This window comes from Leucopleurus acutus, assembly GCF_964270905.1.
Source record: "Leucopleurus acutus genome assembly, chromosome: 12".
In the NCBI taxonomy this organism is placed as follows: Eukaryota; Metazoa; Chordata; class Mammalia; order Artiodactyla; family Delphinidae; genus Leucopleurus; species Leucopleurus acutus.
In genome coordinates, this window is record NC_139154.1 from 56200575 (window position 1) to 56219470 (window position 18896).

The following is an 18896-nucleotide window of genomic DNA, read 5'->3' on the forward strand; positions in this document are numbered from 1 at the left end:
AAAGCATTAAGAGCGCATGTAACCCAGGAAGCTTTAACTAAAGTGGGAAGTACCTCTGTTCCCACTTGTCCGAGGATCTGAGGACAAATACAGGGGTTGGCCCAAATTTATTGGTGGCACACCTGACTGGACTCAGAGGTTCAGCCCAGGCAAAGAACAAGAGCTCCCTGGAAATGGGACTCCTGTGTGTGCCAAGGACTGATTTCTTAGAGCCAGGTCTCAAGGCCAGTGCGCATGAGCAGAGGCCCTGCCGATTCTAGCAGAGCAGAGACCTCCCCTCTAGAAACAGGAACAAGCACCCGATGTGTGCCTGGCTTTGGCTTCTCCTTTATAAACGTATGCCTAGGTGACTCTTCCTTACTTTACATATAACTTGAGAGATACTTCAGTGATAGCCTCCATCTTAAATGTCAGGACTTTCTGTTTCCTAGATCAGTATTCTGAAGGTTACACTTAAACCTGTGAATAAGTTTGTATCTAGAATACTCTTGTATTTTAAAATCAGTCACCTACCCCATCGTTGATCTTTCTGAACTTTCCATTCATAGTTGTGTTGCAGCGATAAAAAGTCTTAAAATTCAAAGCATTGATTTCTTCACATTGCAGTAAATTTCGACAGCAGCATTCATAAATGGAGTATTTCACATCCAGAAAAATACCATCTCTAACCTTAGGATACTTGCATCCTAAAGTTGTCCCAAAATGATATATATGGACAACTAGAAGAGTTGCATCCCTCATGGTGATTGTATCTCCTGGGATGCCTTGTCATTCCCTCTGTTCTTAACTCCCCCTCTCCTCTGGCCTGGTTTAGAGCAAGGTCTAGAAACGGAAGTGGGCTCATGAAGAAAGACTGAGCATCCCTGTAGGTGATGGTACTTCACCAAGGTGAGAAAGGCAGAGAATAGAGAAGCACGTCTTTCTTTTTTCACACTTTTAAAGTTCTCTTTCATTTTTGATTTTTTAAAGTTGGAAAGAAGCGTAGCACAGAAGAGAGATCCCTCTTTTCTTCTTTTATTTCTCTGGTATAGAAATAAAAAGAATGAATGAACACCAGTGAAAGAACTGGTAAAAACAAAACAAGTGAGTTAATATTTAGAATCAGAGTGTAAAGAAGGGGTCTCACTTTTTCCTAAAAATGGAAAGAAAGGCCCAAAGAAGGAAGATAGCCTGGGCAAGATTCCCAAATGATACTTTCAGTCAGGGCTCCGAAGTCTCTTGCCCTGGAGGCTGAAGACCTGCAGACGCTGCATCTCAGCTGCAGCTCTCACTCCAGCTCTGCCGGCACATTCCCATGTCTCCTGGGGTCCCCTCCAGACTCTCGGATGTTCATTTCAGCTACTGTTTCATGCTTCCATCGCTGCCGTCCCTGCTTCCTCCTCTAAGTTTTCAGACACCAGGTTGGGTGTTGCTTGCAAGAGCTAAGCTGTCATAACACACAGAAACCTCGTGGCAATTTGCAGAGCCTCGTGTAGACTAGGGTGAGTGGCCCTGATTTCCAGCCAAATCAAAAGTTAACATCAGTCAATCTCTTAAAAAGAAATTATCCCTAGACACGGATGATCCAGAAAAGATGCCTGAGAAAGTAATCCCATTTTACCAACTTTATCTCATATGCATGTGATCTATGGAAACTTACCTAAAATTGGGCCTGAAGCACATTTGGAACAGTGGAACCAATGGCTCTTCTTTCACTGTTGCTGCCTTCAGGACTGGCAGTAGGAGATACAGTTACACACTTTGGGTTCAGAGCCCAAAGTAAAGCAATTGCCCCGCTTCTCAAAGAGACTCTTCTTGTCAAATCAAACTTGCTGGCTGTAGGGTGTATTCAGGAGGTGGATGGGAGGAAAATGGGACACTTAGAGCTTCTGCATCACTGTGATAGCTACATGTATGTGAAAGAGCAGAGTTCATGATGTTGACTATGAGAGCGGATGATAATTCTTCTGACCCTGTATCCTTTGAGAAAATGGGATTCTCTTAGAGGTTTGCTGGGTGGGACCATCATGGCTTTTTCCAGACTCTCAAGTGCAAAGGTGGTTGGGAGTGCTCTCTTGTCAGTGCAATTGTGACATTTCTAAACTAGGAAACCTCACTAACTAGTATTACGCTTTCCTTTGTTATATCCCAGTCAGCTTTCTGCTTGAGCTTACAGCTCTCAAGTCAGTTCAGTGAATGGCAAGACCCAAAGAGATATCTGGGTTTTCTGGTGACGTTCTTTTCTGTTTCAAGTTGCTACTAGATCTGGAGATCTAGTGAATGGCAAGACCCATTCAGTGAATGGCAAGACCCAAAGAGATATCTGGGTATTCTGGTGACGTTCTTTTCTGTTTCAAGTTGCTACTAGATCTGGAGACCCTCTGGTCTGTATTTATGTAGCAAAAACACACAAGTCTCGCAGGTGATTTCTCTGTAGGTGCATCCTCAGGAGTGATATACATTTCCCATCATCTTTCAGCCATTAATGTGAAGGCCGGAACATTGAAGTGTTACATACAGTTTGAAAATCTGTTTGGGTGTTAATTGGTTAGGACTGCGTGCGGCTGCAAGTAAGAGAAGACCCAGCTACAGTTTTTAAACAGAGGTTTCTTTTCCATACATTATGAGAAGCTTGGAGACAGATGTTGATCCCATTGATTTAGTGTCTTAGTGATATCAAGGCCTCTCTCCTACAGGTATGATAAGGGTATTATAGCTACAGGCGACACACTCATATTCAAGGCAGGAAGAATGTGGAAGCATGTGGGTAGCTTCACATCTGCCCTTCTTTTAAGAAAGTGAAAGTTTTCCCAGAAATCCCTGATTAGCCAGTGAATCCGTTCGCCACAGCCAGGTGACATGGCCACCCCCAGCTGTGCCGGAGACTAGAAAAGGAGGGAGCAGTGGTCCCATGTGACATATCCCCCTTGTGATCCAGGTCCTCAGCCACCCCACCCCTGACCTTAAAATCAGGAGTTCATTAAGGAGGAAAGGTAGAGTGGATATCGTGCAGGCAACTAACAGAATCTCTGCAACAGATCTTTTGTGGTCTTTGTTGTTTTAAAACTCCAGACCCTGTCCGAGTCAGATGTGTTGTGTCATTACTGAGTCCTTTTTTTTTTTTTTTTTTTTTTTTTTTTGTGCCGTACGCGGACCTCTCACTGTTGTGGCCTCTCCCGTTGTGGAGCACAGGCTCCAGACGTGAAGGCTCAGCGGCCATGGCTCACGGACCCAGCCTCTCCGCGGCATGTGGGATCTTCCCAGACCGGGGCACGAACCCGTGTCCCCTGCATCGGCAGGCGGACTCTCAACCACTGCGCCACCAGGGAAGCCCCTGAGTCCATTTTAAGGCGGCACACAAAGCCCTGGTGACCAAGCGTGCTTTGTATGGGACAGAGTGAAACTCACTGTGTTGCACAGTGGGTGGCCTGCAGCATCTTTTTTTCTGCTGACCTTCTGTTCCTTTTTCCAGATGAACCTCTCCAGCCTTCCTCATCCCATAATGACAGCGTGCCTAGTTACTGCAAAAATGATGAAGGGGATATATTCCTGGCAGCGGAGTCCTGGAAGCCGGATGTGTGTACCAGCTGCGTGTGCATGGATAGCGTAATTAGCTGTTACTCTGAGTCTTGCCCTTCAGTATCCTGTGAAAGACCTGTGTTGAGAAAAGGCCAGTGTTGTCCCTACTGCATAGGTAAGACCAAGAAAAAAAATCCTTCCTTTCTCCCAGTGACCACTAAATCTACATTGACAGCCATTTGCCTAGATCAGTTAATAATTTCGAAATCTGTTTTTCTGGTTGACGTGCCACATAGAATCAATGTAGTCACATCAGGCGGAGGAAAGACATGGAGGATGTGTTCCTGAGATAAAGCATATTAAGAATAAGAAATGCTCTCTGAGGATGTCGTGATGCTATAGCGCCGTCTCTCTTGGGCTCCTTTGCCATTTCAGAATTTTCAATATTGGAACTCTTCCTTCACCCTGTTACTGACTGTGGTCCTTTTGTCCACAGAGAAACACCATGTCCCATATCAGAGTACACTTAGCGCCTAAGCTTGCCACTGCCTTGAGATCAGCTAAATACCAGATACTAATTTTAATCCCCCAGTTACTCCTCTGTCTGCTAACACTTAATTGATTCTATTTAAACCATGTGGTTGTCCGTGTGGAGGGTTTAGGGACACAGAGTGAGGCCTGAGTAACTGACAGAGCCTCTCCTTCATGTGACCCACGGGGATACATCTTGTGAGCAGAGGACGTATGTATATCAGCCCCTGACGTCTATACCAAAACTGGTCCTATGGACACAAGCCAGAGGCCGTTCTGGAGTCTAGAAGGCGAGGCTCAGACAGCTGGCAGCTCTAATACAGGCACAGTCCCTGCTCCCAAGGCTCTCACTCTCTTTGATCGCTTCTGTCTCAAGTAAAGCTCATAAAGTCAAGTGAAAGACAATGACATATCTCAGTCCAGTTGTGAACCTGTAATCAGAGTTAGCAGGTGAAAAATTAGGCAAGCTGTATTAACGACAGGCATCATGCAATTTTTTGTTGAAGATTTTTGCGTGCTTCGTAGATGCAAGTCAGTGCATATATTTGGGGTGATGCCTGAGGAGGAGGAGAAATCCTCTGGCCACAGGGCTTTGTAACAATCCCCGTAGATGAGTCGAGAAATGGCGCTCAGGTGCACATTGGCCACCATTCAAGCGTATCAGGACAGCTCCTCTGGCCACTCTGTGGGGCCACTTCCTCTGAAGACTTATTCTACACATTGGTATACAAGAGATGGAAAGATTTTTAAAGCGTAATTTCTGGTCTCAGGAATTTTACAGAGCTTGAGTTTCTCAGTGTAATGGTCAGGGAATATTAAAAACTATGTGTGAAAGATGGATTCTCTTCTTTTAATAGGGTGGCTGTCTATCCAATTTATTCTTTAAACCATGCTTTTGTGAGTGAAGTGGGGACTGTTAATAATTATGTTGGGACCATGGCTGTAGGCCAGGAGTGTCCCTAGTAAATTGGGACATACGGTTGCTGCACCTCTTAGTGACTGGAGCATTGGGTCTGCTGTAATACCCGTAATCTTTGTAGCTCCTAAATGGAGCCAAAAATGTATCAAGGCATCCACCCAACTTACTGCTACGTGTCTTCTCAGAGAGCTGACCAACAGTCATCTGGAAAGTGGCATAGCCCTTGGTGAGACCTGAATGAAAGGTGTAACCAGGCCACTATTGCAGACAGGGTGTTGGTGGATGGGGGGGGAAATGTCCAGCCAGGACCACTGTATTTAAATACCAAAACTTCAGTCCTAAAGGAAACAGTTTATAAATCAACCAGGGGCACTTGGATCACAGTTGGAAACTAGGGCCCAGGAGGCCTGAGAATTCTATTACCTTCAGAGGAAAAACCCAGCAGTGAATTTCTTGTGTGCTGAAAACCCTCAAATTTATTTTTTTTAAGATAAGAAAAGTTCCTGTTGTGTTTTGCTACTTAATTGGTAAATATGTGATTAGTAAATTACTCAGCTAGTAAATTTGTTTCCATGTGATAACAGTAAATCACTTCTCTTTCTCACAAAACCAATTTAACAAAACCAAACTTATGGAAAGAAACCTGCATATCATAGTATTCTGTGTTGTCTTTTTTTTTTTTTTTCTTTTGCCTGCATATTTTCCTATTCCAATTCCTGCATTATTTAGACCAGCAGTCCCCAACCTTTTGGCCACCAGGAACGGTTCCGTGGAAGACAGCTTTTCCATGGAGGGTGGTAGCGTTGTTTCAGGCTGGTAGCGTGAGCGACAGGAGCGGCAGATGAAGTTTCACTCACTCACCGGCCTCTCACCTCCTGCTGTGCGGCCTGGTTCCTAACAGGCCTCAGACTGGTAGTGCTCGCAGCCCAGGGGCTGGGAACCCCTGATTTAGACCATACATTCATCTTGTGGTGTGGGGAAGAAAATACCAATTTGCCCCCAATTTGTGATTTTGATTTCAAGTTAGACTTTAAGTACTTTCACTAAATTGTGGTTCATATGAGCTCATAATGATAGAGTGGAAATTTGATTTCTGTTGCATCTCCCTCCACAACTGCTACCCCCTCCCCTTGACACAGGTATAACTATACTGTATAAACCTATGACGTATCTTCTGGGGAACATACTGGGGAGTCTTAACATCTGATGCGTGATGCTGTGTCCTTGCGTTCATCTTAGTGCTTCATACATGTTTTCTTACTGAAATAGTCATTAGGAGCCTCTACATGCATCATACTTCTCTGCAAGTAGCAAGGACCAGGTATGTCCAAGCGTATGAAGTCAAGTTCAGTTCATGACTGTGATATGGGGATTTTATGACCCTCCAGTTTGCTCCCTTGGCCTCTCCAGGCTTATTCTCTTGTCAGCTTCCCGTCAGTGTGGTCCCTCTGTAAGGGCACCAAGCCCGGGCAGCACTAGTACACCTGCAGGCAGTTACTGGCGATGCCCCAGTGGCAAAGCCTGCATCCCCATCCAGATCACCTAGCAAAGGAAGAAGGTAGGAAGGCCGTCATTCTGCATGTCATAAAGCCCCCGGTTGCTTGCCAGCAGGCATCGAGGACCAGTGCTTTCATTGCCTCCTGTTTTAGGCTTTCTCAGTTTGAACCCAGCTCCTTATTAACCCAGATAATCTGTTCCCGGGGTCACATGTGCCTCCTCCAGGCCTACAGTGCTGACCTCACCATGGCTGCAGGTCTCCTCCCTGCGGGAATGTTCTCCCTAATCAGTCAAATATGGATCTCTAAAAACCTCAAATCTGCCTTTAATCTGGCTTCTTCTCTAGTGCTAAAACCCCTGAAGAAAAGTGTGCTAGCTTTCGCCTTGTGAAGTAGCCTTTTTTCTTACCACAAGAGAATTGAAAAGGGTGATCCTACGAAAAGTAGTGTAATTACGAATGTTTGTGTTCCTTTCAGATAAATTATCAAGTCACTAAAGTGCAATGATAATGCTTCTCTTCTGGTGTGTGAAAGCCTCATATTATGTGCGCTAATTTAATAGAATGTGTAATACAGACATAATTAATAGGATTGATGATTAATTTTGAAAAGTGAACAGCTTTGTCTAATTACTTATAATACCCATCATTAGGGAATTCATCCTTGTCCTAGAAGGAAACTAAGTAGTAATTACCCAATCATTTCAATGGAACATCTTCTGATTCCCTAATTTTTTTATATTCCAGCTTCCTACACAAATACACACAAACTTAGATTTTATTTTCGTAGGCTTTTTGACTGTAATGATGGCTTAAAGAAAGGGGAACGAGAATCAAGAGATGACTTGAATGTAGATGGGGGCGGGGGCGGGGGCGGGGGGGAGGATAAAAGGCCTGGTGGGAATTCTAATGTGTGATGGCAGATTTGATATGTGGTTCCTTGTAAACAACAGATGCCTTCCCCATGACAGACTTCACCATGCAAGACAGCCTTGATAGCCTTATCACTGACCACATGCTCCATGCCTTTCTAACTTTTCTGGAGCAAAAAATTATTTCGGTGCTTCAGTGAGATCTTTATTCCATCACTCCTAAAGGGCAGCAAACAATTAAGCCCAAAACCCTTACATCGGCACTTCCTGTGCCTAAGGGGATGCTTGTCCTGACACATCACCCTTGCTCTGATGTTTGTGTGGGTGACGCTTCTGCGAAGGGCCAGACTCTAGCAACTTCTGTCTAGCAAGGTCATCCCTGCAGATCTGCACCATGGCCAGGGGTGCAGTCATTCCTGAATGTTATGTTCATAACTATTATATTTATATTATATAATATAAAATTTATATCATTTCTTACAAAAATATTATAAAGAAAGGCACTACCTTGATCATAAAGATCTTTCTTAATTTAATGTATGAGGTGTTCAAGCTCCTATTGCTGCTACATCATACCTGTTGACTTTGGAATTGTAGATGCTCAGTGTTCCCCCGATGAAGAGTTGCATAAGCAGCTCTTGTGTTGGCCAAGTCATAAGTATGACTCAGTGCATAGAATGTTGTTTTGAAACTTACCATTGGGCAAGCATTTTTACTTATTTGTAACCATGTGTTATTTTAGAAAATATTTGAGGTCATATATTTAGAGATATTTATATATCAGATATTTTTTGGCTGGAAATCCCTGAGCCAGTGCATCTTTCTCATTTAAGTTTTTGTTGAAGGTTAGTTATCTTGGGGTGATAGTTGTTTGTGTGTTATGTGTGTGTGTATGTATATATACACACGCATATTTATTTCATAATTTGATGTGAACAAAGTTATGATACTCTGATTACATGTCTTCAAGTCATCTAGTATCTTTTAAGTGTCTTTAAGTATCTCATATCTTTAAGGATCTCTGAAAACAAGTTCTATTATAGATGGTACATGAAAAAATGATTTTCTTGTAGGTTGTACATCTGTCTGATTAGAGGTTAGCTATTTTTTAATATTTTTATATGTCTTATATTAATATTTGAGTTAGAGCTTTCAGGTGGAGTCCAGCTGGCTTGGCACTCAGTCATGATGGTGTAATTCTATTTCCTCTCCATAGTGATCTTCAACTAGCAAATGGTTAATAATGTTTCTTCTTGGTAGGGACAATACCTACGCTTTATATCAAGTCAGTCTATCATACCGCATTCATTTTTTGCTTAGATTTATGTTTATTTGTTTAGGTATCTTTAAAATTTTTATTGGAATATAGTTGATATACAATGTTGTGTTAGTTTCTGCTGTATAGCACAGTGAATCAGTTATACATATACATATACGTATATCCACTGTGTTTTAGACTCTTTTCCTCTATAGGTCATTACAGAGGTTTTTTTGTTTTGTTGTTTTAAATATTTAATTATTTATTTATTTTGGCTGTGCTGGGTCTAGGTTGTGGCATGCAGACTCTTAGTTGCGGCATGCGGGCCTCTTAGTTGTGACATGTGGACTTCTTAGTTGTGGCGTGCGGACTCTTAGTTGCGGCATGCATGTGGGATCTAGTTCCCTGACCAGGGATGGAACCCAGGCCTCCTGCATTGGGAGCTCGAAGTCTGACCCACTGGACCACCAGGGAAGTCCCGTAGGTATCTTTTCTTAGAGATAAATACAAATAGTATCTCTTTGGAACATCTGTTGATTATTGTGTATTTAACTCAGCCCAGGAATCAAACAGTAAATATTTAATTCAGCATCTCTAAGATACACAACCCACAGAACTAAATGTTGTACATTTTTAAGCCATAATGTTATGATACTGGCATCATCATTGGAACACTTTTCACAGCTCTTTCTCCAGTGCGTTTTCTTAAAATTAAAAGCTTCTGTGTATTGGAAATAGAATGTACTTTGACCCCATTTCTGGCACGTTCTAGCTGTAGGTCTCAGTGGTAGGACGTAACTGTAGCTCAGTTTCCTCATCTATAAGATGGGAATAATAATATCATCCTGTGCTTCACTAAAGTGCTATGAAAATTAAGCGACGTAATATACATATATGAAAGCACTTGGTAAACAGTGAGCAGGATATGACTATATATTGGCTCAGAGTTACAGCTCTCCTAACACAGGGTGCACCTGCCGTGGGTAACAGGCGTCACGTGGACTCTGGTATCTCACTTTAAATATGGCATCCGCCCTTCTGCAAGAGAAAGGCTTGGATATTGCGTCCCAATGATAAGTTTTTGAAGGACGAGAATATCTGAGAAAACACTTTGGTGTGGTGTACCTCATCCTGCACACTCTTTGCTTAAATAAATAGTGCGTGACAACTTCAGTCACCTTGTTGTGACCCTGGTGGAAGCAGCATGCTATCTAAGGGGTTGTAGTGCAGCTGGGTTGTGGCAGTGCCTGGCCCCAGACCTCAGCACTTCACTGTCCTCCCATACCTCTGGATGTCTCGCGGGAGAGAGAATGGAGCTCTTTTATTTTTCTGTTTGCGTTGAGAGGCTAGTCCCATTTGAGGAGTCCAAGGACTCATTGTGCAGGATCCGCTATGATTCCTGGAAACAGAGGTTGTGGCATTTATAATCGGGGAGTGTTCTTGTCAGAGGGAGCCCTGGGGTGCTTCTTGCACATTCTTCAGAGCTCTCAGCTCCCGGGGCCCCTGCTCCACAGCCCCGGTGGTCACAGTTAGTGCCGAGTGATTTTAAAACAAAAGGGAAGGGAAGCAGGATGCTTTTCTGTGTAATGTTTAGAAAGTGTAAGACTGACGGCATTCTGGTTGTCAGGCACTGTACTAACTTTGGAACTGGTCTAAAGTCCCAACAAAAATAAACAGGGTTTGATTTCAGTTTGTTTATTAGGTCCTGCCCTCCACCCTAGGAAGCATCTCATCTTGCTTATCCCCTAAGCAGCTTTCTCTTCTCACTTCAGTATCCTTTCCAGGCCCTCGGCTGTGTAAACAGAAATTCAAGTTGTTCTAGTTAACTTGGGGGAAACCTCTGAGTGGCATTTCTTTATCTGGGCTCTGGCCCCATGTTCTTGTTTTAAAGACGTCTGCTGCACAGAAGGGAGGCTGGCACTGGTGTTTCCAGAGATTATTAGCAGGTGCCTTTTGCCTCTTTATTTCTGCCCAGGAGGCCAGCCCTGACTGTGTACCCTCTAATGAGGGAGGAACGACCCTCTATAGCAGGATTACATTTCAGCGACAAAATGCAATCAGACCTGAAGTCAGTCTGCAGACCCGCCCGGAGGCTGCTGGTGGAGTGTTCCTGACAGCTCTTGGGCTGTGACGGATGAACCACCTCCTGTAGGTGCAGAAACTCCTCTGGTGCAGAAATTGGCCACGCTGAGCTTCTACCTCAAAGTTTTCTTAGCCTATGTAAGAGTCAGTCTTTATACTCTTTATCAAGTTGGAAATGGAATGTTTCCTTGAACTTCTATCCATGAAGTGCTTAATCAGTCCATAACAGATGCTTAATACAAAGATTAATAAGTTCTATTACTGAGAAAGTCTGTCCTCTTCGCATGAAGTAGGAATCAGCCAGAAGTTACTATGTTTATCAGTTTGGTGAGATTTCTCTTGGTGGAACTCAGGGAAGTTTATAATTTCTCTATTAGCTTGGAACCCTGTGTCATCACCTGTTCTTTCCAGTACGTTGAAGAAACCTGAAAGGCTCTTTTCGCCTTTATAAAGAGACCTGGACTCCTGTCCCAGAAATAGAATAAAATAAAGCAAAAATGGGACTTTCAAGAAAAGTCTTAAAACTGTGGTCAGATCTGCCTTTACAGCAGTTAAGACATTGTAGAGTTTGGGGTTTCTGAGCACAAGCCACCCGTTCTCCTTGCTTGGCCCTGCCATAAACCTTTTTCTGCTAAAAAAAAAAAAAAAGACAAGACATTATATGGAAGTAGGAGTCAGCCTACATGGCAACATTTGTCTCAGTTTTTTCTTTTTATATAAGTGAATTAAGAGCAGATGTTTTATTTATTAGAAGCTAAAAGTTGTAAGATACAGTATGCAATTTTTGAGGTTAATCAATAAAGTTTTTTTTTGCATTTTTAGGCAAAAAACTCTAAACATTTGCTGATAAAATTACTGTGTATTAGATCTCTGCCTCACTGAAATTGCCTAGGCCGTCGTTTTTTAGTCAGACTTCAGTTGAGTTCCGCTTTTATATTCCTTTCCAGTCTGTGGAGGTCCAGCGAGCCAGCACTTTCAAAATCAGTCGTCCTCTTCTACGTCTGCAAATCTCTGTCCACTTCTTAGTGACCTGCTTGTTTATTTGCTCAGATTCCTTCTTCATTCTGATTTCTGTTTGTCTCCACTTTATGTAAAAAAAAGTAAAAGCTGGTTTCTCAAACAGGAGGCACCCACGTTCCATTGATCCTCCACATGGAGTTTGTGCCCTGAATGTGCCCAACTTGGGTTATAAAAATACAGAGGATATCACAAGGCCAGGGATCACAGTGTCTTGTCAGCTAAGAGAAAATAAAGTATAAGGTAATAGTAGCATCTCGTTCCTTTGTGGGAGTTAGAGAGTATTTGTAATGCATTGTTACAGTCATAAGCCAAAATTTTAAAAAGCACTTCCTCTATACTTACCCAGGTCAGCCGTGTCAGTGGAAACACTTGGCTGCCTTTTTCACTCTCTCTTCTAAGTCTTGTGTTACCAATAGCATACCTGGTACCTTTCTCCATCTGCCTAAATGACTGCATGAAAGTTTTCTTTAAAATCCCTCGAACCTCAAACTTAAACTGATTTGAAGTATAATCTTACTAGCAGGGCCTGCAGTTTGCACAATATTTTTCAAATCATTTGGCACATCTGTTTTGAACTGAAATCACACAGAGCTGAGGAGATCCTCTGGATCCAAGAGCATCTCCCCGAGGGCAGAGACCCCCACCTGCCTTGTGCACCGCTGCACCCCCAGCGTTTAGAATGGTGCTCTCTACAGCGATGTGCAGAGAGGACGAGCACCCACTGCACAACTGCGCTGGATTGTTTTGCGGTGGGACTTCCTCTGAGAGTAAGAGCTGCATTTACTTTCTTGGCCACGAGCAGCCCAGAGTAAATTACTTTTCAGGTCTCTAAATAGTACATTGGAGATTTGGAAGAACTGATGCAATTTCTAAAGCTGCCGAACTTCCTCCCCAGAAGCTACTCCCACACCAAGACTCTGACTTCATGGCCATCACAACCAGAGTTAGAACCTGAACTATCTATGCAGGAACATTGTCTCCTGGTAGAAATGGAAAAGTCCAACTGTAATGTAGATTCTAGTGGATTTTAGGTTTTAAAACCTTTCACAGAGCAAAGGGGGTGGGGAATCTGGAAATGCTTTCTTTTCATCATGGTCAGATTCAGAGCAAGGCCTGAGCTACTACATCAGTGACTCATGAAATAATGGGATTTTTATAGAGGAAGAAAACGACATGATTCTATTATCCGGGTTTTACTGTTAATTAGCTTTATGGTGTAATTAGTAAAATAGCTCAAGAGTAAAAGCAAAGTCCAACTTTTAACAGCCTGGTAAGCCTCTTCTTATCTTAAAAAGAAGTAAGATAGTGAGGTTCAGACAGGTGGAGAGGTCAGCCCGAAAGGAGTTAACATTTCAAGGCCTTGCCACTTCTTCCTCAGCCCTTTCAGATAACCAGAATTGAGGAAAAGGAAAAACCACGCTGAGTTTTCCAAACTCTTTCACTGAAAGAGATCTCATATTTTTATTGTAGTCAAACATGATGCAAGATAATATTGCTTCTTTTTGAATCCATAAATATAAGACACATGTCTGAGCGCTGCATGAGTTAAATGGCTGGCCTGCCTGAGGAGCTATGGGCATGAGTGCTCCAGGCTCCTGACAGGATGCTGAGAATGATGCAGCAGTAAACTCTCCATCCTTTAGCAGGGAGGGACTTTGTTTCTGATAGAGGCCGAAAGTCATTTCGAGCAGATCTGATGGATAAGATAGAGGCCAGAGCTGAGGAAACCAAATACCAAAGTTGATCTAAACCAAGGAGTGGCCATAAAATAGTGACCGTCTTCCTTGCCTGTTTCAAAAGGATGTCATTGCAAAAGGAAAATTCCAAAGCCGTATGAAGCAGGGGCAATATCGCCGGAGTACGTTTATAGCCCTCATGTTTTCCTTGGAACGTTCTTCTCGAATCCTCTTCCTTGAGAAGAGAGAGAGGAGTGTTAAATAGAGATCTGCCTGAGAAGAACCACAAGTCCTCAATAACCACTATATCTCCATTCCTTGATAGGACTGTGCAGATGTCTGATGCAGTCAGTTGAAGGGTAATCTGCCTTTGAAGGCAAAGACCTTGAGCCCCAACAAATGTAAGGGGTAGGAAGTCTAAGCACCCATATTCTCCAGAGTCAGTGAGTCGTAACCACTTTTGTTTGTGCGGCCCAGATCCTTGCCCAGGAACATGGAGCTCTCTGAGGTTATCCCACTGGGGACGAGGCAGGCAGACAGTGTGCGGGGACTGTGGAGGTGTGTATGGTTTCCATCCTGGCCCTGCCACTTCCTAGCCATGCGTTTTGGGCAAGTTACTTATTCTCCCTGTGCCTTGGTTTTCTGTGGAATTCAAATAACACCCTGTTCCATTGGCCTATGAAGAGCATGTGGAATTGACTTGTGAAAAATGCTTGGGTAGGGTGGTCCAGTGGTTAAGACTCTGCTCTCACTGCCAAGGGTCCGAATTCAATCCCTGGTCGGGGAACTAGGATCCCATAAGCCATGTGGCACAGCCAAAAAAAGAAAAAAAAAAAATGCTTGGTTAGCACCATGCCCAGTACATAGTAGGCAGTCAGTAAGTGGAAGTTATGATTATCATTAGGTATTGAAGAATAAACCTAATGTCACTGTCAGCATAAGCAACCGGTTGGAGTGATGAATACCACAGTCAGAATGAAATGGACAGCACACTCAATAACCAAATATAAACTGTTTAGGTTACTTTTAGTTGGACAGTTCCCACATCTCTATTTATGCATCCCTCTTCAGCCTTAAAGCTTAAAATGCTTTTATATGGACTTCCAATTAGACTATGCTGTATTCCCCCCAAAACTACAATGACTTCATTAGTTTATTATTTAGAACCGCAAATTGGGTAGATTAGCCACCATGTGTCCCTGTAAACCAAGTCATTTCTAAAATTTTCTGACAGAGCTTTCTCAGATTCACCCAAATGGGAGGAAGTGGTCCATCCAGGAAAAGAAATAAGCATGTAAGAAATAGGGGCACCGGCATTTGCAGCAACATGGATGCAACTAGAGATTATCATACTAAGTGAAGTCAGACAGAGAAACATAAATACCATATGATCTCACTTATATGTGGAATCTAAAATATGGCACAAATGAACCTATCTACAAAACAGAAACAGGCTCACAGACATAGAGATCAGACTTGTGGTTGCCAAGGGGGGCAGGGGGGCGGGAGAGGGATGGACTGGGAGTTTGGGGTTGGTAGATGCAAACTATCATATTTAGAATGGATAAACAACAAGGTCCTAATGTATAGCACAGGGAACTATATTCAGTATCCTGTGATACACCATAGCAGAAAAGAATATTAAAAAAGGATGTATAGGGCTTCCCTGGTGGCGCAGTGGTTAAGAATCCGCCTGCTAATGCAGCGGACATGGGTTCAAGCCCTAGTCCGGGAAGATCCCACATGCCGCGGAGCAACTAAGCCCGTGTGCCACAACTACTGAGCCTGTGCTCTAGAGCCCACGAGCCACAACTACTGAGCCTGCGTGCCACAACTACTGGAGCCCACGCGCCTAGAGCCCATGCTCCGCAACGAGAAGCCACTGCAGTAAGCCCGTGCACCGCAGTGAAGGCCCAACACAGCCAAAAATAAATAAATAAAACAAATTTTTTTTAAAAAAGGATGTATATATGTGTATAACTGAGTCGCTTTGCTGTACAGCAGAGATTGACACAACATTGTAAATCAATTATACTTCAATGAAAAAAAAAGAAATAGGGGCACCGGGATCCATCAGTCAGCTGAAATTCACAACATACTTTCAGGCCTCTGTTTAGATCACTGGCTTTTCAGATAAAATTTGGTCAAAAGAAAAGATGTTTCTATAAAGCCTCATTAACTAGAATCTAAGTAATAAAATCTAATCTAGTCTAATCTGGGCCACATAGCAGCCACCTCAGAAAAAATTGGTCAAGGCTTTTACAAAAAGGAGTCCTCATTTATTTCACAGGAAAATTCCACAGAGTGGTGACCAACCCATGTCTTAAATGTGGCTTTGTTTTAAAGCATGTTTGAAGAAACAAACTTTACTGTTACGAAATATATTGATATTGTGACTCAGACTGATCAGATGTGGAGATATCACGAAAACTGTTGCCGACTCTGAAATGGGGCTTGTCATGGATTGAAGTCCACATCCTCAAGCCAGCCAGCCCTGACGTAACATGTCCAGTGCTAACCGTGGCTCAACCCTGGTCACACACTGGATCCAGCTTGGCCTCCACCTGAAAAAGCTGGATAGCCAAACAGTTGTCCGCTGTTCCAGAGAGGCCCAGGCACAGTTGAGGCCACATGAAGAGGGCTCTGTGTATTCCTGGGAGAGTAAGAAAGGGAGCTGTTAGGTAGAGCTCAAGGCCAAGAATGCGGGCTTTGCAGTCAGATGGAGCCAGGAGGAGATGCCGGCTCCACCGCCTGCTGGCTTGGTTACATCAGGTTCCTTCCCCTCGCTGAACCTGAGTTTCCCCAAGAGCAGGACGGACAGCCCTACCTCAGAGAGTTGCCATGGGGCTGAACCATGTGATGCTCTTGAGCACAGCGCCTGGGTACCGTGGATGCTCAGCAGATGCTAGTTCTCTTCTTTAGTGCTTGGCCCTAGGTCCTTCTTTCAGAACCCTCCCTCTTGCCTCTACCACCTGCGTCCTCTGACCTCCAGTCTGTAAGGAGATCAGCTGTGAGAGTGCTGAACATGCAGATCTTAGATCTTGCTGTGGTCCAGCTGAGCTCTGCACACGAGATGGCTCTCAAGGAGCCATCTCCTTGAGATACCTCATTCCTATAACCAGGTCCCTTTACGAGGTCTTTTTGGGGCCACTGGTCCCTTTTGCACTGTCTGCCACCTCCAGCAAGAGACTCATTCTTTCGGTCCCTGCTTTCAACCAGCGATTGATTGGCATCTGCCTCTGTGCTCTACCCACCCCTCCCCCACCCCCAGTTGTTTAAACCTGAAAAGGTAGCTTCCTGACCTCAAGTCAGAGTTAATTCCATTGAAAATGAAGTGAAGTTGAAGGTGAGATGTTTCCATGGTAATCTGATGAGAGCTTGAATGGAATAGAGCTGACTTGGTAGAAACACCTGGAAGTTGGGTCCATGGTGGTCAGCCCCTCCCTGGAGGGGAAGAGCTTTGTTATGGCCCCTGAATCTCCTGGGGCCCCACTGGTCAGACTCCAGCTCCACTGCTGTGTGCAGAGTCTCTTGCAGCATCTCTGTGAGGCTCCCATTGAATGGGTTTCACCGTTTCTTTGTCATATTGCTGCACTCGATTGAACTCTTAATCTTCATTGAATTCAGAAAAAGACTTATTTTTGTAACAAAATCAAATGAGAAACTTCAATTTCATCTAATATGTCATCGAAGTTCTTGGTTCAGCCTACTGCCTGCTAGACATCCAGAGTAGTTACTATCCCTCTTTTATCATTTTATAAATACTCTTTGGGACAGTGATCTCATACAATTACTGGATGAGTAGTTGCATAGACACTTCGTTATGCTGTAGCTCAGCATTTGCTCTCTGGCATGTCTTCTGTGGTTTTAATTTTCTTGCAGACCATTGAAATTATTCAGAGTGGGTCAGTAGCGTTCAGAAAGCACCATACCACATGACCAGGTTCTTTAGAACCAGGTTCAGACTAAGCTTTTCTTTTCATTGTGTGTGTGGGGGGGGAGGGGAGGTTGATAATGCATGCACATACCTGTTTGAAATCATTTAATATTGTTGCCTTATCAAGAGTAACTCATATTCATTGCAAAAGAAAAGTTAAAGAGAAAAATTTACCCTTGATTCTAACACTGTTAACAGTTTCGTTTCTTTCCAGACAGTTTTAAATTTTCCTCTTTACGTGGTTGAACTTATACTATACATGATGCATTTTAACAGCTGCACAATATTCTCTCCTATGATTGTATCGAGTCATTAAAATATCCCATATTGTTGGACAGTTTTTTCCCCCAATTTCTTGCTATTATAAATAATATTGTGATGAACATCTACATAAACAACTTATTTTAGGCCTTTTCTGATTATTTCCTTGGGATAGCTGACTAGAAATAGAATTATTGGATGAAAGAAGTATAATGTTTTTAAGGATACATGAGGGATACTGCCAGTTTTGCCTGTTACCCCACATTCTCACCACTGGTGACTAAAACGTGTTCCCTTTTACCTTGTTGAGCCCCAAATTAGTTCTATCCTAGAGGCAGCTTCATGGTCATGTTCACACAGAAAGGCTAAGAGTTTGAAGGTCAACCACTGCAGCTCTGATTGACCCACTGGAATATCTGGTTTGATAAGGCTTGACCAGGTCCTTGACAAGCTCGCCAGCTGTTTCTTTGTTAAAGCAGGAAAGTGACTCATATATTGGAATTACCGCTACATCACCTCCCATTGCAAGAAACAGGGTTGTCCTTCACACCTCTGCCCCCTCACTGTCCATATCCTGACCGCTGTTTCTCAGTAATAGCTCTCAAACCTAGCCTTGCCTTTCCACCTCCATCATCTCTGCGTTAATCCAGGCCTGTAACACATCCTAGTGAACAGCGTCCCCATCTTCCTAACCCTGTTTAGTCTTCCACATTGTCATATTCCAGAGTTCTCTTCTTGAAGACAAAGCTGATTAGGCCTGTCCCCTCCACTGCAGGAAGGCTGTAAATTTGTCATTGTTCTTCAAGGCCCTTTACGATCTGATCCCAACTTCATCTCCAGCCATCCTGCATGTGGCCCTTACACCTCTCACTGTCATTCCAACATGGCAAACTGTTGGATGTACCACCGTCTACTTGGAGTGTCCTTCCTTCCAGCTTCTTTATCTTCTGTTCATCCCTCGAAGTAAAACTAAAGCATCAAATCCTGGGTGAAGCCTCTCCCAGTTCCCCCAGCAGACAGTTGCTTCACCCTCCATGTTGTGTTGTCCAACTCCACGTTGAATTCACAGCACTGTGGCTGCTGCGTGGTACCTGGTGAGGAGTCCTGGTCGCCAGCCTGTCTCCACCACTTCTGCTCAGTCCTCTGGGTCAGGGTCCTGGTCTTGCCTTTTTTCCCATTGATGATAAAAGTTTGTAGAATAAGTGAATGAATGTCTTTATGATGTTTAACACATAATTACTATTTTTAATATCTTAATTTTATAGATAGTTTTAACTTCACAAATATTAGCATTGATCTAATATCTTAAGATGTAATAAGTGTTTTTGCCTAGATCTTAAGAAAATA

At 43.4% G+C, this 18896-nt stretch overlaps 1 protein-coding gene across 3 annotated transcripts in view; it reads left to right on the forward strand.

The window, feature by feature from the left end:
• CRIM1 (cysteine rich transmembrane BMP regulator 1) overlaps positions 1 to 18896 on the forward strand; it is a 208316-nt gene that overhangs the window by 171315 nt on the left and 18105 nt on the right. For all 3 annotated transcript variants that reach the window (XM_082851850.1, XM_082851851.1, XM_082851852.1), the window contains one exon: positions 3452 to 3673. In XM_082851850.1, the coding sequence (XP_082707976.1) occupies positions 3452 to 3673 (222 nt within the window). The remainder of the gene's footprint in view (positions 1 to 3451; positions 3674 to 18896) is intronic.